The following is a 16,096-nucleotide window of genomic DNA, read 5'->3' as shown; positions in this document are numbered from 1 at the left end:
ATGTTTATGACTCTTATTTAAGGGCCAGCCTTACTCTCTCGAAAGGAAGGCACGTTATATCCTTCCGTTACGACATCAAAATATACTATCAGACAAAGACAGACAGACAGACAGACAGACAGACATGTAAAAAGAGAGTTAGCGTTGGGGTATTTTCTTGATGTAATGGCATGTTCTCAAAACATACATGTATCTCAAAAGAAAAGCACGCCAATGTGTATGCAGAAATTAAAATTTTGATCTTAGGACTGAACTACATCATCCCTGCACGTTATCCTTGTTTTCCATTGCGAAATGCAGCCGCTCCTGGGGTCGATCAGAGCAGGTGATTGAAAGCGCAATTTGATAGAGGTTGGGAAATAGGAGACATGAAACAAAGGAAAGGGGAATTTTTGTTATAGCTTGCACAAACGAGAATACATGAACCGAGCATCCACTCAAAAGATTGGAAAAAATAGGGTGTCTTCCTCTTGAAATGAGAATCAATTTAATACTTTTGTTTTTCGTATCCCAACTACCTTACATTTACAAATCAGATCACAATATTACTGTTGGAAGATCCAAGCAACGTTTCCTTGGTCTTGACCTTTGCAGTTCAATGCTGAACTGACCATCAACTGGAAATTAAGAACTGAAGTACTTATTCTCGTCATAGAACATGGTAATTTATAAACCTTGATCAGCCATGTGTGTGTTTATGTGGGTGTTCTTCTATTCGGGACTTCGACTTCAGAACAGCTATCTGTGGTACCATAGTGTGACTGCCGTGTGGCGCAAACGCTGCGTTGTCATGCGCTGGAGTGTGCACTGGAGTGTGCACTGGAGTGTGTACTGGAGTGTGAACTGGAGTGTTGAGTAGCACACCTTGATCAGAAAAGGTTGAATTCACTAAAAAGAAGAAAAAAAATGGAAAAGAAACTGAGAAGAGGAAAGCGTTAGTCAGTAGAAACGGAATAAAGCGCTGGTGAGAGAGGTTCTCGGCCAAGTGTCGGCCTACAACCAAAACCAAAGCCCTTACTATGGCCAGTTATGACAAATTAACAAATTGACGTCAGCTTTTCATGCGTCTCTCCTGTTATTGATCATGAACTTCGTCATAACATTATCATAGTAGCTGTGGATCCACCAGGCGATAGCGACTACTTGGACAATGTTATGACGAAGTTAATTGTCAATAACAGGACAGACGTATGAAAAGCTGACGTCAATTTGTTTTTTACATTAACAAATTGTCAAATTGTCCACTCTCGCACTCACTCCCGCACTCGCTCTCGCTCGTTGACGGATCGCTTAAAGTATAAATTCATGTCTTTGTCCGCTTATTGACAAAGAAAATTAGCCAATGAGCGCGCGAGAATTTCTGCAGAAATCTAGTGAAAACTGGATGCAAATGCACAGAAGTTTCGCTTGTCCTGTAACTAGCAGCGACTGGCTTTACTAAGTTCAGTACCGGATTGATTGAATAAATGGGAGTCGTCTCGTTGCCGTTTGTACGGTAGGAAAGATAAAGGTAAGCGGCATTAGATCAAGCCGGAATGCTAACCCTCATTTTCATTGGATGTTGAAAACAAACTCAAATGTTTTCCCTTTATTCACCAAAAGGGTTGAGTAGTTTGACCTTTTTTGTTTCAATTTATAGTTAAGACTAATATTGGAAACTATTTGACTTGGAATTGTATAATGCAAGCCAGTGAAACAAAGTCAAAGATTTTACCAGTCATCTGCATGATTGCGAACCAAAATTGGACTCCAGGCCGGCGGTCCACTCAGTATCATCATCACTCACCTCTGCACGCATCATCCCTGATACTGGTGTATAAATCCTTGAGTCTATTGAAGTCTGACGTGAGAGCGTACTTTATTTCCGGTTTAGAAGCGATCTGCTGCAGTTGCTGCATGTCATAGTTTCTTCCAATTCCGATAGCAAACACCGTGATGTTTGCATCACTCAGCATCTTGGCGGGTTTTATAACGTCGTCAGTTGATTTTCCATCTGTCATGACAATAAGAACCTTGGGAACGCCTGGACGGCCTGTTTTGTCGAATAGCTCTACCTTGACGAAATTTAACGCTTTTCCTGTCAGGGTTCCGCCCTTGAGGTAGGGGGCTTTGTCTATTGCTGTCATCATTGGCTCTGCAGCATAATACTGTGTTAATGTAAAGATTGTTTGGCGCTGAAAAGTAGATTGTGAAGAGAGAAGTCTGTCAGTGTGTGAAATAGAGCAGTGTTCACTTGAGTGTCGACAGTTAATTCGCATATGCTCTGGTATTGTATCACCGCGCTCAGCGATTGGCTGAAAAAAAAAATCGCGTCACTTTATCACCCATCAGAAGTAAAACGAAAACCAAATGTGACTCCAGCGCACACTTTTGCAGTGGCTACATGTATCAGCTTTGACTTTTGATTGGTTTACTGGATAGTCAATGTAATAAGTGTTTGGCCAGAGTGTGTACTTTGGTTTTGGTGTTACGACACTCCATTGAAAAGTGTTCTGTCGATTAAACTAACAAGTATCACTATCACCATTGGTGGTTTCCTACCTAGTTATCGCACTATTGTTTTGAACCACAAGCATATAACCCCTGTTTGAACTTAATATAATTTTTAGTGCAAAAATGACTCGATATATGGGGGTAATAGGAACATTAGCGACCTTTCATTGATATTGCAACTCTGCATTTACTATGTTCTACTCTGAAATCATTTCAAGTCTTAAACATGTTACAATCGCCTTATGTTAGAATCAGAGTTTCGTCATAAGTGAAATGGGTTATAGAGGAAGTTTATAATGCTTGCGTAATGAACTTTCATAATAGCACAAACCTTGGAAGAAAACAAAACCAATCCAACGTGTGTGAAGTTCTCGGATATAACAGAACCATTCACCGCAGTTTTAATGAAATCCAGGCACTTCTTGTAGTTTCCTTTACCAGCTTTCTCGATGCTACCCGAACTGTCCACCAAAAATCCAATATCTATCTTGGCCTTGCATTCTAGGTGATAGAAACCGAAAATAGCATCATGTCAGTCTCTCGACTGAGGGGTTAAAAAAAAGTCTTAATAGGGACTTTAAGTAGCTACGACGGCGACGCCGAGGACAACGTCGATTAAAAATGAAGTTATATATTTCACCTACAAATGTCGCGATACTCTGAGTCATTTAGTTTGTTTTCCTTTGTCAAACTGATCATGGACAACCGTGTAAAATTCGAAATATGATTTTTAAAAACTACGTGTCGTGATTGACGTTCTCCACACAACACAAAATTTGGTCAATTCACGTTGTTGTTTTACAGAGGACGGCTAAGAAATGTACCAAGAGTTATAACGCGCGCGCGTGCACAGCCATTGTATTGCTCGTTATACCTTTTGTTTAGCGACGTTCCCGTTGCCGTTGCTGTTGCCATTGTAGTTTTCTTAAGCGCTGGTCAAACGGCGCATGATAGTCGATGATAGTTGTTTTTCTCCTAACTATCATCAACTATCACCAATTAGAAAACAGCTCTAAGAAAGTACGCGCGCTTATTGGGTAACAATCGTGTTTGTATTAAACAATTAGATTATGAGCTCGAGATTTCTATCGCGTGATAGCTGACGAGGGCGCAGTCCAAGTCAACTAACACGTATAGAAATTGAGAGCGAATAATCTAATTGTTTTAGTATAAATCTACTAGTCGTTCAAAACTTTCATCTAAATCCACTTCACAGACACTTCGAAAACAGAAAGAAGCGGCCCCTAGCGCACGCTGCTACGTTACTCACTGTCTATCACAGAATAGAACGTGAGTAGCGTAGCCAATCAGAGGACGGCATTCGCGATGGCACGCTAGTAGATTTATACTAAAACTCGATAGAAACACGGAACTAGCACGAGCTGTTGACGTAATCATGGCGCGAGCAAAGAGAATTTACATTATGTGAAGCATATATGAAATAATTCATATTTGAACTGCGGTAGTAGATGAAAGTGAAGAATGATCCCGCTGAAGCCCTGATTTTTTTCAGGCTTCTTCTTTCCAATTGCATAAATTGGAAAATTTACTGCGATGATCATTCTTCACTTTCAGAATTTACATTTTGATGATCAAAGTAACTAAGATGTTTCCCTTCTTTCGTCGCTGTGTTTTCTAAAAGAAATAGAAAACATGTTCCCCGTGTTTCTATCGAGTTACAGAAACACTCGTGAAAGTTTGGGAGAACTCGAAAAAGCTGTGGAAACACTCGCCTACGGCTCGTTTTCCCACAGCATTTCTCGTTCTCTCAAACTTCCACTGGTGTTTCGATAACTCGATAGAAACACGGTACATGTTTTCTATTTCTTAACTATCATTCACATGGTCAAACGGCGAAAGAAGTTCGTGATAGTTGACGATAGTTCGCCGGCAGTCGCGCGAGCAAAGTCACGCAAGCAGCTAGTTCCAGGCTCTTAATTTTCGCGTAAAAATATAATGTGGACACTAAATTGGCGTAGCGTGAGACAAACTTGTAAAAGTAGGAATTTTTCGCGACGAAAGAGGGCGGCAGCTTGTCTAGAGGTAATCGATTTGTTGGAGGAATGTACGAAAGATGAATCTGAAGAGCTTTGGTGGGGCCTTGGTGGAAGAGAGGACGGACAAGGGAATGGATCAAACGGAGAAACGAAAGCGGGATGTTGAAATTGGTGAAAGAATTGCGAGCGGAGGACACTGCCACTTACAAGGAAATGTTGCGCATGAACTGTGAAACATTGAGGAAATATTGACCGCTATGGGGCCTGCGATTACCAAAACAGCTGACCGAAAAACTATCACGAACTATCATACGCGTGGTCAAACGAGAAAAACTATCATCGACTATCATGAAGAATTTGAACAAGCTCAAAATGAATGATAGTTGATCATAGTCGATGATAGGGCGTGATAGTTAGTGGTCAAACGGAAGCGCGAGCTTCAACTATCGCCGACTATCGTCAGCTATCATCGACTGTCATGGGCCGTTTGACTAGGGCTTTAGGTCCCGCCCTCACGTATCCGGATATTTTTGAATCCGCAAGTTTTACTTTCCGGATTCAAAAATTTCCCCGTCCACACGTAGCGTATTCAAATCGAATTCGCCTGTCCACACACATCCGATGGTATCCGGATTCACTCGAGAGAAACTAGGCCTACACGTTGTGCCGCCACATTGGTTTATTGTTCGGTAAGAAACTGGACACGATTTTGCTACGTCATCGGATTCGAAAACATCCGAAATCACCGTCGTAACGTTATCGGACTCGTTACGGATTTATTTTTTTCCACCCTGGAGAGCGGATTCACAAATATCCGGATTCGCCGGATGCGTGTGGACGGAAGCCGTATCCGGAAAGAAAAAGTTGCGAATTCAAAAATATCTGGATGCGTGTGGAAGGGGCCTTACACTCCCTAATATCCCAAATTTCCAGAGGCTTTCAAGTGTAGTTTATAGATATGAAAAGTTAATACACCTGAGTAACTTAGGCAACAGTTTGCCTTGCTTGAAACTGTTTTAAACCGTGTACAACTTAACCTCATCCTAGGGTTTTTCTGGACATGCAACTCAACAAAACCTGAAATTGATTTCGAAAGTTCCTGTCACGTTCTTCACCAATCAGAACAAACCTTTCACTGTCATTTTAATGACCAAATCAGTCGATTTCGCCGTCTAACCATGCATCGAACACTGCGCTCCTTGTCCAGCGTTCAGCTTTTTCCCAACGAAACGCAACGGCGCCTGGTAACGGGGCAGCTAGCTCCTGATTTTGCTGTCGGCTTTTTTTATGTTTTGATTTAACTATTCCTTCTGGCCTCTATTTCTCGGACAGTGGTTTTGTTTTCTAGCAAATGGCGCGCTTTAAACGGAGACTTTCTGAGATCTCTTTAGTACCACTCTAAACGGGCTTCCCTGTACTTCGGTTTCATGGTTGTCGCGCAGCCCACGAACATTAGACTAATTTTGGCTTGCTGACGAGAATGCGCAGGGTTACCCCCAGCATTACATTCGCCGATACCCATTTATACACCTGGGTGGAGAGAGGCACTGTGAGAGTAAAGTGTCTTGCCCAAGAACACGATACAATGTCCCGGCCAGGGCTCAAACCCGGACAGCTCGATCCGGAGACGAGCGCACTAACCGTGAGGCCACCGCGCCTCCATTAAAAACGTTACGTACTTACTGCAAAAGCCACAAGTGAGGGAGCAGTGCTTGTTCATTCCGTAAGGATACAAGCTGCAAAAGTCGTTTGTTCGGTACGATTTGCAGTAGGGTTCATATGCTTTGTTATCCCGGCAAGTTTCATCTGAAAAGACACCGGTGGAAAGAAGAAATGTAGGTTAAACAAACAAAAACCAGTCAAAAGACTAGGCCTCAATTTCAGTATCTCACAGCTTCGTGACCAAACAGACATTTTATATTTCTGGCCCCAGTTGTTCGAAGGCTTGATAACGCTCTCCGCCGGATAAATTGCTCTCTAAGTGTAACAAAACAAACCACGCTATCTACTGGATAGCGATTTTTCCGGTAGATAGCGTTATCCACTTTTCGAACAACCCGGGCGTGAACGTCGAAGCCCACGTCTTTGTACAAATATAGCTGAAATTACCATCTCCAAAGATAGAATTTCCCTCACAATTTTTCAATTATGACCATCCTACGACCATGTGGCCTTTTTAATTTTATTTCCTTTCTTTAGCAAAGTTCTGGACCGTTCAAAGAGTGTTAACATTCCAGTTTGCATCAGGATCACCAAAACAATAGTGTAATCATCTCTGCAGATTCAGCACCATGCCTGGAGATAATTTAACATGCTGTGCCCTATTATCCCTAAATGGAGCTGCTTTGCTGCTTTGCTACTTTGTGAGGCCAGATGCATAGAAAAAAGTGGAGAATTCGTGATTTCTGGTATAGATAAAGGGTCTGACATAACAAATGCATTTGGCAAAATTAAACTGAACGAGCCCATACGTACAATGGCGCAACTTTTTAAGAAACATTGCGCACAAGGGTCAGCGTGTCCAGCTTTGCAGTGTTGCGCGCAATGGTACAGAGAACAGATATGTCGAGAACTCAGATATAAATACAAAGGAAAACTCCGCAACTCCTCTTTGCATCATTGTTGTTACACACTATCCAGTAACCACATGTCCTCCTAGAAGGCTTTTGTGTTTTTTTTATGAGCATCGTCTAGTAACCGCCCTTATGTTGTTTGCTACTTTATGCTTTTTGTTTTCACAATTCTGGTGGACACAAGAAAAAGGGATAACCGAAAAGAAAATACGACGACAAAACTAACGTATGAAATATTCCGTCAAATACATCGCATATCTGAAGTATTATTTCCAAAACTCGTGCTTCGTGTTTCATCGGGGTATCCAAACACCTCGAAACAAATGAAAGCACTCGGCCTACGGCCTCGTGCTTTTATTGTTTCGAGGTGTTTGGATACCCCGATGAAACACGAAGCACGAGTTTTGGAAATAACTTCTCATGATCACTCTTAAAAAAATAATAAACAAAGACTTCCAATTAGAATTGTTTGCTGTCTAACATTCCTTCCTCGATAATTTCAATATCAATGATATTTTTTACCGGCGTAATTAATTTGCATTTATGGTGCGATTTAATTTATTCTGAGATGTGAAAGTTGCTGGTGTTGCCAGCATTTACAAGTTGTCGTTCAGTCAGGATGTATATCGCAAGAAAGTCGTTCGAGAGATTTCGGTAGCCGAAAAATGTGGAGGATGAGAAGAAAAGTGTTGATAATGCAGTACCGAAATCAACAGCTTATAAAGCCAAATGGTCGTGTAAGGTTTTCGAGGAATGGAAACCGCATCGATTAGTGAAGTCCTGTACTTTGGAACCCGGCGGTCTTTTTACCACGAAAGACTTTGAAGAAAGAGTGCAAACTTTGGAAACGGCCATTACAGATATGCCTGCATGCAGTCTCAACTACTGGCTGTCGAAGTTCGTTCAAGAAGTAAACAATTCTTCTGGGGAACGTTATCCTTCCCGTTAGTTGTACTCGATTATTTGCGGACTGAAGCGCTACCCTTCTGATGTAAATGAAAGTGCTGCATTGAACCCTTTGGACATGTCCGACCGAAGGTAAGTTACATTTTTTGGGGATAAAATTTGGTTCGCGTAAACTACTTGTGTGCATTGTTTTTAATACTACTTTTTTTCTTTCGCTTTCTTAGGTTTCTGACATTTCGGCGTGTTTTGGATGCAGAAATGAAAGAAGCAACGCGAATGGGTGTGACTTTGAAAACAAAAGGAGACACATTGTAAAAGCTTACTTCTGAGTAATAAATATTCATTGATTTTGTGCAAGTTGTCATTGTACACATTTTAGTGGTATATACCGCTCTCACTGGAGAGTGGTATACTGTTTTTCATTGGGTATCCAAACACATGCACGTGATGTGGTATACATCTTGTGGTTGGTAGTTGACCTTATGAATTATTAATGAGTTTGAGAAGCTTTGTTGAAGGTTTTCTTCAGGGTAAAGGAGAGCAAACACCTAGCACATATTATAAATTTATAATCTGCATATATTTATCATCAATTATACTGGCATTTTTAGTAAGCTTTCAGGCTAAAGAATCTTACTTGAGGCGTCCACGCTCCGGTGCACAGCCAGAGTTTGTAAGCCAGGCTTTGTTTGAACTGGATGCCCGTTCCCGTGCATTATCACGTCACTCTTCCTTGCTGTACCCGAGTCAGCTATGTTCCAGTTGCTCGAGGTGGCGTCTAGAAAATCATAAGAAAAAAAAATATCGACGCGAACCAATGTAATTATCGAGCTGGACTCGGGTCTTAGAGTGGTAGACTTCAACAATGGACTCGAGAAAATAGGAAATGAAACCAAACTTAACAACAATGCTCGCTTGAAATTAAATCCTAATTTTTTTTTCTTTTTTTATCTTAGTTTTCTACTTAAAAGAATTCTTACCTTCTAGGAAGATTGTTAAAATATGTAGGATGAGATTCCCAACGTAGATGAAAGTTGCCATTTTGACAAATCTGTAGCAGGATTAAAATAATCGAAATTCGTGTAAGAGTAATGAAACGACGTATCTTCAGTAGCTGATGCTCAACAAAAGGCAATCGAGTACAATTGAGAAAACAAAACCTTTCTGTGAATTAAAATAATTTTAATTTACAGCCTGTATTTAAGAGTGACTTCCTGTAAATACTACGGATAGGTGTGCAAAATGCAAAAATCGAATTCCCTCAAACTTTTTCACAAGAAAGCCCTCTGGAAACTATTTAGGAAAATACAACTTTTAGTTCGTTTGGATTTATATTTTTTAAGTAAAGCGATTTTTTAATTTTCACCCTTGGAGAAGCCCTAGAACCACTGAAAAATGTGCTTCATATTTGCGACTCGTGTAAGAAAACTAAAACAATTATCAAAACTATTTCAATATTACGCAATTCAATGACCCTTCCTTTACAAAGTACCGTTCTTAGAATTGGAAAAGATTCAAACCTTAATTTTACCCTCCTAAACAGCATTATCAGGAAGCTCGATTTTGGCAAATTTCAACAGTAAAACTCCCTACCTGGTACATGGATTCCGCTGTAAAGATGGTATTCTATAGAAAGAGTAAGGTTTCCTCTATCGTTCTGTGAAATAAAATTTTGGGGCAACTCAAACTACAAATTTAGACGACGGAAAATATTTACGGTACTTGCTTGAAGTTTATGACCTTTGAACTTACAGTTGTCTTCATGAATACAAGAGATAACCTAAACAACAGTTGAAATTTTAGCGTGAATGCGACCCTTTCTCCAATTTTTATGATTAATAGTTATTTTGTTATCTTCTGTGGGCAATTTTATCGAAAGTAATATTTTTTTTACGCTGAAAAGGAGTTCTAACTTGTTTATGAGTACGTGCGTATTTGTTTACTGATGCGGAAATTTGTGGATATTAAATTTATTCCATCTATGTTCTATTTCGTGTGCTGCAATGCGTTTCGTGTTCTCATTAAAACAAAATGGTATTGCCAAGTAGAAGGTTTTCTTCTCAGATTTTAAAACAACATATAACTTTTGACTTACCGTCCACATGCATGGCTTGATTTACTCAGCAGCGTTACACCGGGTGTGATAGCGGTGAGATGGCGTGACGATAATTGACAAATCGCTTTTCGCGAATCGAATTCATCAAAAAATATGTATATATAATACCTTTCTTTAATAAAGTCTGCAAATTTTGAAACTCTCATTGCTGTGAAATAAAAAACCTGGATCTACTATTTTTATGCCGCGGTCGTGTGATCCTCGAGTGTGGTATCACATGACAATAACAACTAAGAAATGGCCACCTGCAGTCATTCTCAAATCGTTGTGGGCACGTGCGGTCCTAGTGTTACGAATCCCGCACATGTTCAATGTGTTTTAATTCGAAAATGTGACAAAGACATTCGAGGTGATTTGAAGGCTATTGGTGTGAGCGATTCTTCTCTGGACGAAGCAAGGCTATTGTTGGCTAGAGCAGATCAGTGTATTCGTAGTTCAATTTTCTCTTTAGATCGAAAATATTGCAAAAGATGATCGAGAAAATACTGAATGCTACGGTAACAGACAGTCGCCATGAGGCCCAATAAGGTGTGATTTCATGATACGCGAAATCAAAATCTCATGGCGCTCTTTCAATGTAGCTGACCGTGCAAAAGCGTAATAGTCTCTTGAGTTATATTGCGGCCCGGCTATTTACAAGTTTCTCCCACGAAAATGATCCCATTACTAACCACGTGGAGAAGTGGGACTAGAAATTAAAGGTGGGGCAGGGGGGGAATACTTGTCGGCTTGCCTCACTACAAGAGATAAGTCAAGAGAAACTTTAAGGTAGTCACATATAAGGGAATTACAGAGATGACTGAAAAAATAATAATAATTTGTGGACCCCGCTTGTTATTATGAAAATCCACGAATCTGATGACTTATTGTATTGTTGTCCTCTTGCTTGTTAAATAAGTTATAAAGGCACCCACCAGCATTGAATCCCATTCACAGAACAAAAACGCGGATGGCTCCTCTGCTTCCTTCTGTCACCGAAACATTCTCACGTATCATTTAAATTGCATAAGAAAGCGGAGTCCTATAATACTGCGTGACATTTTCTGTGATGCCTTTCTCAATGTTATCCAAGGGCTTACATCCCCGGGGTTAGCTTGCTGTCGCATGGTTTTTCGAAACCCTTACCGTTAAACTAAACTTTCAGTAAACGCATATCACACATTTTGTTTCCGAGGTTGTTTTGACCTGGATGAAGGTATTTTATACCCAACAGTATGCCCTCGTCATCGGGACCTATGGGAGATAAGGTGGCGTAGCAACAAAAAGAACTGTTCCTGTCCAGAGCAATGGATACAACATGAGACGAACCAGAAGGGGGATCGTGGGATAAATCTGGTTCAGTCCAGAAGACTCCACCCTCAGACGCAAATTTTGTTGCCTGTAGGCTCTCATAATAAAGTGTATTATCGTTTGTCTCACGATATAGTCACTTGAGATGTAGATCGCGACGTTTCGACTGCTTACCGCTAGTCTTCTTCAGGCGATAAGGTCGACTGATTGCACGGTATCATTTATATCACAAAGGTCGGCTGTGATTGGTGCATTTCGATCCTCCTATTGTTCCATTGTTCCGACGAGTAGCTGTTCCCTCAGTGGTTCGCTGTTGTACTGTTCTCCTGTTGTCGTGTTTTTTGATCGTGGGCATCCATGCTTCAGGAATTTCAATTCCACTATCCCTGTCGATATTATAAGGGTGACGTCTTATGGGATTAGCTTCCTTGACCCTACGTGTGTACCAGTGAGGATCTCGATCAATAAACTTGACCTCATTCCAGATAGGATAGTGGCCAGTCTCGTGGGTGTGTTCAGAAACGGCGGAGGTCTGGTTACGGGTGAGTCGTATATCCCTGTCGTGTTCTTAGATCCTCTCCTGCATGGATTTCCCTGTTTCCCCGATGTAGACTTTGCCGCACTCACAGGGAATCCTGTAGACAACACCATCTTGTTTAGCCGGGTTGACGGTGTCCTTTGGTCGCACTAAGTGTGACCGAAGTGTCGTGTCGGACTTAAAGACGGTACGAATGCCTTGTTGTTCTAGGCAGCGGCGGAGAGACTCCGAAACTCCTTGGACGTAAGGTAAAACGGCGTTGGATTTAAATTCCGCGTTGGGCTCTCTTCTTGGGGCTGTTCGTGCCTTTGTGATCTTCTGTACAAACGAGGAGGGATATCCGTTAAAAACAAGTACAGATACCCAGACCTCTGCTGTTTCTGAACACACCTCGAATATCTTTGCCACATTATCCAATTTTAACAAATTGAACATGTGCGGGATTAGAAACCCTCGGACCGCACATGACGCACATGCCACCGACGATTTGAGAATAACTGCAGGTGGCCATTTTTTAAGTTGTTATTGTCATATGATACCACACTTGAGGATCACACGACCGCGGCATAAAAATAGTAGATCCAGGTTCTTCATTTCACCGTAATGAGAGTTTCAAAATTTTGTAGACTTATTTCACAAGAGTCTTTATCAAGAAGTCTCAAAGCATTATGATGTTAAAAGATATAATAAATATATTTTGATGAATTCGATTTGCGAAAAGCGATTTGTCAATTATCGTCACGCCATCTGACCGCTATCACACCCGGGGTAACGCTGCTGAGTAAATCAAGCCATGCATGTGGACGGTAAGTCAAAAACTATATGTTGTTTTAAAATCTGAGAAGAAAACCTTCTACTTGGCAATACCATTTTGTTTTAATGAGAACACGAAACGCATTGCAGCACACGAAATAGAACTTAGATGGAATAAATTTAATATCCACAAATTTCCGCTTAAGTAAACAATTACGCACGTACTCATAAACAAGTTAGAACTCCTCTTCAGCGTGAAAAAAAATATTACTTGCGATACAATTGCCCACAGAAGATAAAGAATAACTACAAATCATTTAAATGGGGGAAAGGGTCGCATTCAGGCTAAAATTTCAACTGTTGTTTAGGTTATCTCTTGTATTCATGAAGACAACTGTAAGTTCAAAGGTCATAAACTTCAAGCGAGTACCGTAAATATTTTCGGTCGTCTAAATTCGCAGTTTAAGTTGCCCAAAAATTTTATTTCACAGAACGATAGAGGAAACCTTACTCTTTCTATAGAATACCATCTTTACAGCGGAATCCATGTACCAGGTAGGGAGTTTTGCCTTTGAAATTTGCCAAAATCGAACTTTTTGATAATGCTGTTTAGGAGGATAAATTTGAATTTTTTAAAAAAATTCAGGTTTGAATCTTTTCCAATTCTAATAACGGTACTTTGTAAAGGAAGGGTCATTGAATTGTGGAATATCGAAATAGATTTGATATTTGTTTTCGTTTTCTTACACGAGTCGCAAATACGAAGCACATTTCTCAGTGGTTCGAGGGCTTCTTCAAGGGTGAAAATTAAAAAATCGCTTTGCTTAAAAAAATATAAATCCAAATGAACTACAAGTTGTATTTTCTTAAATAGTTTTCAGAGGGCTTTCTTGTGAAAAAGTTTGAGGGAATTCAATTTTTGCTTTTTGCACACCTATCCGTAGTATTTACAAGAAGTCACTCTTAAGAATCACATCTTTATAAGCAATAAACATAAGAGAAGAGCATTGAGCTGATCACACAATTGCATACTTAGTTAAACCAAAGTCATTAAAACCATCGGTTGTTTGTGTTATTCTTCACGTATAATTTAAACACTATGTTTCAGTGAAGTGTACACTGTCTTTGTAGATTGGTTAAATAAACTGCTTGCTACTGATGTACCCATGATCAAAGTACAAGCACTATGTGATACTTACGTATTAGGGCGGTAAACTGAGGGAATTAAGTGACTACCCAATTGTTAGAACGTATACTGTTTCATGGATAGAACAAGGAACAGTTTCGTATAGCCACACGATATTATTTCCTTGAGACACCTTGATCAGTGAGCTGATAAATAATTATAGGTCAAAGAGGCGTTGTTTTACGTGTGGTGTATTCACACGCTGGTAACAATTCACAGGTTCCACTAAATATCACCTCACTGGTGTTTTTCTTTGAGGAGCTGTGACTGATTTACTAAGCAGATATTTGACAGAGAAATTTACATTCTTAAAACATCTTGTATCTTTTTGTAGTTTACGATAGTGGGGTCAGAAGGGAAATGGTAAGCATACAGAAGGCTTATTTTAACTTCAGTTGCCCACGTTCGAAAGATACTGAGTGTTGGCAAAACAAACTACGCCATGCACTGGATGGTGATTTCTCCGGAGGAGAGTTGTTCACCTTTTGAGCTACTGGGTCTGGATGAGCTTCATGTTGAGGGTTGTCTGATCGTGAGTCTGCCTGTATCCCAGTCAACAGCAATGATTCAGGTCTCGTCCACACTACACCGGAGAAATTTGAAAATGAAGTTCTGTTTCTCCGGTTAGGCCTTCCTCCACACTAATCCGTCACGGAAATGGAGCTTTTCGAAAACACCCTTCAAATCGGAGGAATTTGCATAAAAACGCTGGCTTTGCGTTTTAGTTTTGACGGAAAACTTTTAAAAACGAAACTTTTCGAAAACAATAACGTTGCGATAATCATGATTTTCCCTGCCTGAGTTTTCCTCGACAACAAATCCAAAATGACGTATTATTCATTTTATTTATTTATTTATTTATTTTTATTGTTGTGTTTTCAAATTCCTCCTGCGTAGTGTGAACGGAAAACATTTGATTCGTTTTCAGAGTGAAACCTCCGTTTTCAAAGTCCTCATGCGTAGTGTGGACGGGGCTTCATTTTCAAAATTGAAAGTGACCTCGTCTTGATGTCAACTTCGTTTCATATAAGTTCGTTTACAAAAAGTGACATTCAACTGCCTCACAGAATATGTATCAATGGAAGACGTGACTAGCAAAATCAAATTTAACCTGAGAACTCGTTTAATGTCGATCAATGACTGTACATATTGAGCGTCTTCGCGATCCATTTTTCAGTTGTTTCTCTTAAAAAGTACTTTTTTTATTAAAAATTATTCACGGATAGCGTGATATGTGATATTTCATCAAGCTGACAAATTTCCATAAATGTGTTCTAGATATTAAGTCTGCCTTTTGTTCTTCGATGCAATTTTGCTCCAATTAATTAAGGAACCGAGATCTAAACAATTGACTTTTTCATGCAGCTTGTAAGAAGTTCGCTTACACTAGCTATGGATTTGATTGCAATATGCCTATCAACAACTTTCCAATGGTCTCACCAAAGGCAGATAAAACGACTGTGACGTGTATAAACATCAACAAACATTTCGGAAATTGCACCCTGAAATGACCAATATTCCAGAAGTGCCTCATCATTTCAAAGTGTGTCTCCCACTATGCCGTTTTAATTTGATTTTCGCAGTCAATTCAAGCCAGTTTATTTATCACATCCGCTTGCCATGCGGAAAAGTCTACTTCTATACTTAATTATGTCCAACTTGCGTTTATTAGCTATTGTGCCATCTAAGGGAAGTGATCGAGGAGTCAGTTGATTTAGACGAAGCGCTCTTCCGAGCAGGATCTTAATCCCAAGTTAAGGTAACAATTCTAGTAGCGCATTTCGTAACGTATGACTATTTTTGAAGCATTAACGCGATGAGACTTGCCGTAGACCTGTGACATAACCATATCGTGTAAGTCATTTTGTTAGTTCCGAGATTTCCCTTGGCATCAAGTTATTCTCAAAACACCTGTATAAGCTCACAATAGCGGTTTAGTAGAAAAAAATCGTGGTTAGATTGGGAGCCTTAATAATTAATACAAAAACTTACAAAGCCAGTTTTGTTTTGTCGCGACAAAACACAAAATTAAGACTTTTTTTCTTGGAATTTATTTTATTTGCGTTCAAAGGACAAGTTGTATAGTATTGTAGATTGTGACGTTTCCATTTCCTCGTGAGATCCCGATTTGCATTATTTTGATCTTCCCTCTTCGCCCATAAAAAAGGGGGAAAACATGTATGCAAAGTTCTCTCTGAAACCAACCGGTCTGCAAACTCAAGTGTCAAGAGTTATGCATGTTTG

At 40.0% G+C, this 16,096-nt stretch overlaps 1 protein-coding gene across 1 annotated transcript; it reads right to left on the bottom strand.

Annotated features, from left to right (window-relative positions):
* Nucleotides 1-122: 122 nt before the first annotated feature.
* LOC145478365 (matrilin-1-like) lies at nt 123-9,014 on the bottom strand. Its single transcript, XM_081456370.1, has 6 exons — nt 8,950-9,014; nt 8,607-8,747; nt 6,174-6,296; nt 2,825-2,994; nt 1,787-2,174; nt 123-888 (listed from the first exon to the last, which is right to left on the bottom strand). The coding sequence occupies exons 1-6, from the start codon at nt 9,008-9,010 to the stop codon at nt 680-682; spliced, it is 1,092 nt and encodes a 363-aa protein (XP_081312496.1). The 5' UTR covers nt 9,011-9,014; the 3' UTR covers nt 123-679.
* Nucleotides 9,015-16,096: the final 7,082 nt, after the last annotated feature.

This window comes from Orbicella franksi, chromosome 2, assembly GCF_964199315.1.
Source record: "Orbicella franksi chromosome 2, jaOrbFran1.1, whole genome shotgun sequence".
NCBI classification, from domain to species: Eukaryota; Metazoa; Cnidaria; class Anthozoa; order Scleractinia; family Merulinidae; genus Orbicella; species Orbicella franksi.
Note: the sequence above shows the minus strand (reverse complement) of the source record. Positions and strands in the feature narration are given on the sequence as shown.

Bases quoted from the DNA above. Each gene is read 5' to 3' on its own strand.
- LOC145478365 (XM_081456370.1), bottom strand. From the start codon at position 9,010: ATGGCAACTTTCATCTACGTTGGGAATCTCATCCTACATATTTTAACA. The intron at 2,995-6,173 runs GTAAGTACGTAA...TCTATCACCTAG, and splicing joins CCTCACTTGTGGCTTTTGCA to AATGCAAGGCCAAGATAGAT. The intron at 2,175-2,824 runs GTTTGTGCTATT...TCTACTTTTCAG, and splicing joins TGGTTTTGTTTTCTTCCAAG to CGCCAAACAATCTTTACATT.